The sequence below is a fragment of the Lucilia cuprina genome, chromosome 5 (assembly GCF_022045245.1).
Source record: "Lucilia cuprina isolate Lc7/37 chromosome 5, ASM2204524v1, whole genome shotgun sequence".
NCBI lineage: Eukaryota > Metazoa > Arthropoda > Insecta > Diptera > Calliphoridae > Lucilia > Lucilia cuprina.
In genome coordinates, this window is record NC_060953.1 from 63589116 (window position 1) to 63598066 (window position 8951).

The window sequence follows — 8951 nt, forward strand, 5'->3', positions numbered from 1 at the left end:
GTCTATAGTCTAGTCTATAGTCTAGTCTATAGTCTAGTCTATAGTCTAGTCTATAGTCTAGTCTATAGTCTAGTTTATAGTCTACTCTATAGTCTAGTCTATAGTCTACTCTATAGTCTACTCTGTAGTCTAGTCTATAGTCTAGTCTATAGTCTAGTCTACAGTCTAGTGTATAGTCTAGTCTATAGTCTAGTCTATAGTCTAGTCTATAGTCTAGTCTATAGTCTAGTCTATAGTCTAGTCTATAGTCTAGTCTAGTCCATAGTCTTGTTTATACTCCAGTATATATTTTAGTCTAAAGACTTGTATATAGTCTACTCTATAGTCTAGTCTTATAGTTATTGTATATTCTAATTTTAATTATTTTTCTAGAATGGAAATTTATATATTTTATTCGATGAAACTGAAATCGCTTTGAATTATTGTTACTCACCACTACAGTTAGAGAAGGATTCTACTGAATATTCACTAACACCATTCGTTTGTTTCGCACCGAACATACTATCTTGGAAAATTTATCTAAGTTTCTTTGGTAAACAAAACCAAATATAATTAAATATTTTAATATGTTTAAGAAGTTCTAAAACGTATGCTGTATACACACGGCTATTAGATCTTACAACGTTGGCAGGATAATGTACAGAAAATGTCTAATAATAATGTCAACTTACAAATTGTGTCTTGCAATATTGTCTTGCTTTTTCTGACAAAGTTGCAAAAGAAAATTTGTAAGTTCAAACTATTATTAGACATTTTCTGAACATTTTACTGTAACGTTGTAAGATCTAACAACCGTGTACCACTGCTTGTACTTTCCTTTTAGCGCCCGTTATATCAATGTTATTTTTATTACCTACACTATTAGTATACATAGTGTTAAAAGAATTAAGGCAACACATGAGTGGCCAACTAATGATTTGTTATGTATTGTCTCAGATTATATCAAATGCCATTATCTCGTTTATAAATATCTCGAATATAAGTTTCGGTTTTCTATCATGCTTTATAATGGGTGAGTAAACATAATATTCATTTTCTTTAATTTTTCTACATATGTAAAGGATGTGGGAAACTATAATTTTTTGTTTGTCACATGATTTCGTCAAGTATTTATTTGATAGATTAATAAGTTAATTCAACTTTTATTTTTGTTTTTTAAGGTTATACTGCATACTTCTTCTATTTATCTTTATATTTATGGCTGAGTGTTTTGTGTTATGACATTTCGAAATCTTTTAATAATATTAATGCTGAATTGAATTTAAGAAAAAATCGCAAGAAATTTATTATATATTCATTGTATGTCTGGCTAAGTGCTGGTCTAGCAACTGCAATTGGCATTTTATTAGAACTATTGCCGAATGTGGATGAAGCGTATAAGACCGGCATTGGTTTGGAAATGTGTTTTATAAATTGTAAGTTACAAAGTTTTACAGATATGTAAGTATGTACATACATAAATATCTATGAAGGTATACATCACCTTTGTTGAAAGTGTCTATGTATTTACTTAATTTTGGAACTGAACTAGAACTGAACTTAAACTGAACTAGAACTGAACTAGAACTGAACTGAACTTGAACTGAACTAGAACTGAAGTAGAACTGAACTAGAACTGAACTAGAACTGAACTAGAACTGAACTAGAACTGAACTAGAACTGAACTAGAACTGAACTAGAACTGAACTAGAACTGAACTAGAACTGAACTAGAACTGAACTAGAACTGAACTAGAACTGAACTAGAACTGAACTAGAACTGAACTAGAACTAAACTAGAACTGAACTAGAACTGAACTAGAACTAAACTAGAACAGAACTGGAACTGAACTAGAACTGAAATATTGAAACTCTTATATAAATCATTATTATAACTATAATACCTAATTAGCAATATGAAGTACTAATTTTTAAACGGAACCTATATACTGCCATTTTAGCTGAAAAATCGTCTGCCATATTTTATTTGTATGGACCATCACTCATAATTTTACTCTTCAATTTAGTAATATTTATACGTTTGATAGCAATGATTTACAAAACAAGGCGAGATGCAGCGAGACTGGTGCGAAACAGAAATATATATAAACAAAAGTAAGTAAAACTTAACGAAATTATTAAATACATGAATATGTATGAATGTACAATATATGAAAGGTTAAGGATTTCAAAAATATATAAAATTTTTAATATATCTACATATATTTGTTGATAAATCTTATATACATATTTATATGTAATTTGACCTACAGTGCACTTGTGATTTTGCGTTTGTCCCTCATATTGGGCATTCCTTGGATATTCGAGATTCTTTCAGTCTGGAATAGAATTGAATTTTTGTTTGTAATTGCGGATTTCATCATAGCTATTCAAGGATTTTTGACATTTGTATTATTTGTCATGAGACCAAAAGTTTGGTTTTTAATAAAAAATAGGTATAAAATACAAAAAAAAAATAACAAGAATTAATTCATTATAAAAATGCCTTTTGTTTTTTTTTACAGATTTGAAAAAAGCGATCAACTTTCTGTGGGAAATCTTGAAAATTAAATTTGGAGTCAACATACTTATATGGAAATACTTTACGCAAATTTTTCTTTTAAAGTCTTAAAAAATTAATAACACAATTTAAATGTATTAACATTTAAAATATAACTATTTACCATCATAATAAATTTTGAAGCAGATTTTATCTTCCGTTTTTACTCTAAAACAAAAATTTTTAAATTACGACTTGTAGGGTAAGCACAAAGACGGACTTAGACGGTCATAGCTTAATCGACTCCTGAGCCGACTGGTGTGAAGCCCACTATAGTGATGTAGAAACGTTAAGCTTTCTTAGGGACAAAATCATTTCGAAATATATTTATTGTTAGATTTATTAGTTTGCTTACATAATTTCAAATATTTGACGAATCAGAAATAAATTTACAAAAATTCTGTTCATTAAATATTTTATAGGTCTAAACGTATCTTAAGAGATAAAGGTACGATTAATTGATTAATGGATATCTGGATTGAATAAATCCCAAAATATGTTTCAGAATGTATGTACGTTCGAAAACATTGGTTACAGGTCCACAGTAATATCTAATTCAGATCAATTCAAATGAATCATACGTATCTTTGAGAGTTAATAGCTTAATAATTGTGTATTTGGTAATTGTGGAATTTTACTTTCTCTTATAGGCAATTAAGTTCTTAGTATGTTCTAATTGGATATAAATTAGACTGACCTGATCTTATATGGGGAGAAAAAAATGTCGAAATTCAATGTTTGGCCAAAAAGCGAATATATGAAGCTACAACTCCAGAACAGTAAATGGTAGAAATACGATTGGTACCTCAAAACAAAGCTAATAGCTCTTTTAGTAAAACCATACCTACGATTTAAAAACATCTCCATATCGATTCATCAAATTACTCCAAATTCCATTTTGCGAGGCAACATTAATTTTGCATGAAAACCCCTATAAAATATAACAACAATATTTTTTTAATTATATATATTTCAGTCTAATTCTACTGAATCAATTCTATGACTCAATTATACCATACCTATAACTATTCTAAATTTGTGGTATTCCATTTTCGCTGATTGTATTTTAATTCTAAAATATATAAAAAGTTGAACTCTAATCGCTTACACTCGCCTATACCCTACCACTTCTCTATAAAAAGCTATTATTTAGTCATTCTATGTAAGTACTTAGATAATGAAATAGTAATGATGAATTGAAAACTTTTCATAAAACTTCATTACGATGCTCTAACCCAGTAAAATATTTTCAAATTTTGGTAATGAGTAAAATCTGGAAAAGTCGGGTAAGCAGATTTAGTTATTTTTTGGTTATTGTCCAACAAAAATAAGTAGTTATTCACTCAAAAAGTAACTACTTACACATTTCTCTTGGTGTGTTGTTGTAACAGGTTATACAGGATGGCTGTAACTGAATGTTCTTCCATAGGGAAAAAACTTCCGGTTTATACAGCTGTTGCTGAGTTGACAATCTTTGGTCGATTAAGAATCGGGTCGTTTCGGAACGGAGATCAAATCGTCTGAACGTGGGTGGTGTGTCATAATGTCCATAGACCTTATGACACTCTAAATTGAGTCATAATGCCCATGGACATAATGACAATTTTAAAAGTGTCACAATGTCCAAGAGCAATGCGACAGGAAGTCCATGGATTTCAAAGAGTCCATTTATCAAAAAAGGCGTATTTAATTGAAACCGGTATTCGAAATTCCCCAATTCCCCGGCCAATGGTCGAAGGGCAGGCTTTTCAAACTCTTATATTCTAAACTAATTTTCCAATACAATTCTGTTTTAAAAGTGTCAAAATGACCATGTCCATTATGAAATTTTTAAAAAAGTGACATGATATCTCTTTAAGGTTTGTCATAAGGTCTATGGACATTATGACACGCAACCATTATTTGCCTACTTACCGGGTAAGTAAAGATTTTATTGGGAACATTAAAAGTCATCTAAGAAAATTTTCATTATGTAGACCAAACGAAATTGAGTGTAATGAACAGTTGTATAAACTAATATTACTCTTCTAGTGTAGTTTTGTAAGATAATTATAACTATATATTATTAACAAATACAATTATAAGGTAAATTTCTCTAATCAGTCTTTTAAAGTCATTTAAGAATATATCACGGTGAAAAAAAATATTTTTTTTTTAATTTCAATTAATAATTTAGCATGGATCTTCTAATATATCTAAAACTTCTAACATGGCTAATTAACATCATACTTCCATTGACAACTGCTCAAATGGATCCATGTCCCTTTGAACATACTGTAAATTTAACCAATCACCAGCGTTTCAATAATGGCTCATATCTCTATGAGGACATTTTAATACCACTCGAAAAGCAGGGCTTATACGGTTCAGATACAGTTCATTTGCATGAGAGAGGTTGTGTTTGTGAGGAGAAACCTTGCATGGAATGGTGTTGTGAAAAGGATGAGTTTTTGTCCGCTATGAATACATGCGAAAAGTTTACTCAGCCAATTAAAGTTAGGCACATATTACCAATATTACTAAAAACGAATGAAATAAAATATATGAATGTATTTAAACATTTTACCACTCGTGTGAATATGCCTTGTGATAATCCGGTATCAATAGACAGAGAAACCCGATTCTGGATTTTGCAGGAGGTAAGCTTAAAGGTTTATAAAAAAAATTCTAGTGGCAAAAATGAACCGATGAACCTTTTAGAAGATCAGTTTTTTATAAAAAAAATTCTAAAACTTATAACTATTATTAAAAAAAAATAATATTTGAATTCTATTTCCAGAATGGACTTTTAAATCTGAAAAATATCGATGCCATTTCTGCCTATTGCTTCTCACCAGTTTTAAATCAAGACACTTTGAAAAATGTTTTAAGTCCATTCGCTTGTCGTGTTTCATTCACTTGGCGAAAATATCTATCTATGATAAGTAATATAAATTATATAATTTTTATTTGAAGATTACTAAAAGAAAAATGTTTCCATTATTTTAGACCCGATTGTAAATCTAGTGTTCTTGTTACCCACAATATTGTTGTATTTATTTTTAAAAGAATTAAGAAAACCGCTGGGTGGTAAACTCTTCATTTGCTATTTGCTGTCATTTTCAACAATGTGTGCCCTTCTAGTGTTTATAAATACTGGAAATTTTCTTGATCCTGTGCCGTGTTATGTTTTAGGTAAGAATATGTTTTATACCTTATAGACTAGTAGTTCCTAGCAAGAACTGGGTAATGGCTTTCAATTGTAATTACTTACCTAACAACATACTTTTCAATGTGGTCTGGATTACATAGAAGTAGTCTAATTAAGTCTTACTAATAATGTGTTACATAAATACTTTCTAATTCATTAGTCATTTTGCCAGTGAATATAAAGATGCTGTATACGTTTATTCATGTGATTTACAATGACTACTCGGCTGCCCAGCAAACAAATAACTTCTAAAGAAGTGAAAAGGAAGTAGAATTTACTCCATGGAAGTACTGAAAAAGACCTTAGGAAGTCATGATTTTAATACAGGCTTGTCATAGGTGGGATGTTCATTTTATTTGATTCCAAATTCACTACATCTCAAGTCATTCTCAGGAAGTAGTTTTTATGTTCTTTTTATGAAAGTTATTAGGAAGTGAAAAAATTTTTCAGTACAGAAATATATATCTTCAATTAAAAAAATTCATTATTTTCGCTTCTTTGGAAGTCAATATACATCACTTTCACAGAAGGTAAAAAATTCACTTAGAGCTACTTTTGAAGTGGTGATAAAAGTTATTCTTTTAAAAGTACTTCATTTTATATCAGTACAATAGTTATAGAAATGAGTCTAAAAAAATTCCGTGATTCTGAACTGATTATGGAAAGGATAATTTTTAAAATTTTTGTTTGAATAGTTTTGCTCCACAAAATGAATTAAAAGGGGTCTGAAGGGTAGATAATCAAAATACGTAGATGTCAAAATTGTCCGCAAAGTTTTTGAGATCCATTTCAAAAAGATTATAGACAATGATCATTATATGTACATATAGAACGGAGGATCCGCACACAAAATTTATTAATTTTTTTGTTTTCTTGTTTTCAGTACCTTATGAGTAATAACATGAAGTTTGAGAGTTATTCCCAGAAAAAAAAGTGTTTCACTTTTATATAAAAATTATATTATTATATATCTTTTATATATTTTAGGTTACGCCGGTTACTTTTTCTATTTATCGTCTATTTTATGGCTGAGTATTTTATGTTTGGACATTTGGAAAAATTTTAATACAATTACCGTTGAATGGGATTTAAAAAAGAATCTTAAACAATTTTTAATATATTCCTTATATGTATGGCTAACTGCTGCGCTAGCTACTGGAATGTGTATTTATATGGATCTATTAGAGAATGTCGATGATATTTATAAGTCGGGTGTTGGTGTTAGCTATTGCTGGTTTGATTGTAAGTAAATCTATATATATATATATATATAAATTATATATTATATATATATATAATATATTATATATATATATATATATATATATATATAATATATATATATAATATATTATATATATATATATTAATTTAAACTTTGTAGACTGATCTATCGTTTTATATATAGCTTATAGTCTAGACTTAAGTGTGGACTATACTAAGATATATATATTAGTTAGTACATCAAATACGAAGAAATAGGCCTCTATTGGGCCTGTTGTGCGCTCCTTAACCACAGGTGGAAATCGAACCCACCGCCTATGATCTACCAGACTAGAACACTAACAACTAACCTACCGGAGGCCATTTATAAACTTAAGTTTTGAAAATGTATATCCGGGCCCTCCATAACTGATGCTCAAGGTAGAAAACTAACATACATCTTTACTAACATCAGCACAGAATAGTTTTATATAAGCTTAAATAATACATTTGATTATCGCACTGATCGAACTATATTTCACACTAACATCCATACGGACATGTCCCCTTTTAATGTATTTAAGTTGTCCCATAAAAATTCCCACACTATGAATTATCCAACTTTTCTATGTAATCAGATGTATAGAAATCACGTATAGATAATGGATGCCCCGACCCTCCACAGGGGAAACTCAAAGAAGGCAACTGACATGTCTCTCTATTAACATCGGCAAAGAATAGTTTTATATACATACAGATCGAACCACATTTCACACTAACATCCATTCGGAATTCACCTCCTTGCCTTAAAATGATTCCCACAGGAGGGTATGGGTTGTTTATCTTAAATTTGATCAGGTGTTTAAAGATGACAAAACTAATTTTAAAAGAATTTTTATATTTCTTCCCAGAGTTTCAATATATGTAGTAACTTTATGCGTTAATTTCTTCTAAAACTTCTAGACGATAAAATATTAAGATTGTATCTTCATTATAGTTAACAAGAAATCATCGTGGTTATATTTATTTGGACCCTGCCTTTTAATTGTACTCTTCAATTTAGCTACTTTTATACGTTTGATAATAAATATCTACAGGACACGACGAAATGCCGGTAAATTGAAACAAAACAAGGAAGTCCTCAAAGAAAAGTAAGTTCTATTGAATTGATCCTAATAATAGAAGAAATGTTTTCATAATTTAGGAAACAAAGTATGTCAAGATTTACATTTATTCGAAAGTGGAAAATAAATCTGTTATATCTAATGCTATATATACACGATTGTTAGATCTTACAACGTTGGCAATAAAATGTACAGAAAATGTCTAATAACAGTGTAAACTTACAAATTTTGTCTTGATTGACATTTTCAGAACATTTTACTGACAAACGTGTATCACTTTTTTAAACGGTTAGTCCGGCAACTTCTTCTAATGAATGTCAAATGATCTTTTATAACGGAGCAACCGTTTTAAAGTTAAAGATTTATTTAATCTTGTTTCTTCTATATCATTAGTTTCGATATACGCTCTTACTATTGAATTATAGCTTCTAATGTAAATAATACAGTTTCTTGAGCATTAAAACTGGCCAATATGGAATGAACCAATATAAAGTATTATATATTGTTAAATCTATTTAACAGTGCACTTATAACTCTGCGTTTAATGTTAATAATGGGAATTCCTTGGATATTAACTATTATATCGTACTTTATACCAGCCGGTACCACAGGTGATTTAATTTCTTCAATTGCGGAATTTGTACATATTATTCAAGGCATTTTGGTATTTATATGTTTTGTTTTAAGACCAAAAGTATGGTATCTTTTAAAAATGAGGTAAGTATATAGATTGTTTAAGTCTTTTTTTGTTTCTCATTAAAACATTAATTTTTTTTCTACAGATTTCGTAGAGCTGATACTTTGGAGACCTTAATATTTTGAATGTTCAGGAAGAAAAATCATTTTTAAAATCTATATTCATTTTGTTTGTTAAAATTTCTTGAAATAAATGTAAA

General features: G+C 29.2%; 2 protein-coding genes across 2 annotated transcripts in view; both read left to right on the forward strand.

The window, feature by feature from the left end:
- LOC124420282 (G-protein coupled receptor Mth2-like) overlaps positions 1 to 2712 on the forward strand; it is a 7357-nt gene extending 4645 nt beyond the window's left edge. The window contains exons 4-9 of the mRNA XM_046952578.1: positions 392 to 532; positions 824 to 1012; positions 1161 to 1415; positions 1940 to 2093; positions 2252 to 2434; positions 2504 to 2712. Coding sequence (XP_046808534.1) covers positions 392 to 532; positions 824 to 1012; positions 1161 to 1415; positions 1940 to 2093; positions 2252 to 2434; positions 2504 to 2549 — 968 coding nt within the window. The 3' untranslated portion in view covers positions 2550 to 2712. The remainder of the gene's footprint in view (positions 1 to 391; positions 533 to 823; positions 1013 to 1160; positions 1416 to 1939; positions 2094 to 2251; positions 2435 to 2503) is intronic.
- Positions 2713 to 4706: 1994 nt separating this feature from the next.
- LOC124419961 (G-protein coupled receptor Mth2-like) lies at positions 4707 to 8951 on the forward strand. Its single transcript, XM_046951218.1, has 7 exons — positions 4707 to 5177; positions 5318 to 5462; positions 5527 to 5712; positions 6716 to 6970; positions 7929 to 8082; positions 8578 to 8772; positions 8838 to 8951. Exons 1-7 carry the CDS (start codon positions 4716 to 4718, stop codon positions 8875 to 8877), a joined length of 1437 nt encoding a protein of 478 aa, XP_046807174.1. The 5' UTR covers positions 4707 to 4715; the 3' UTR covers positions 8878 to 8951.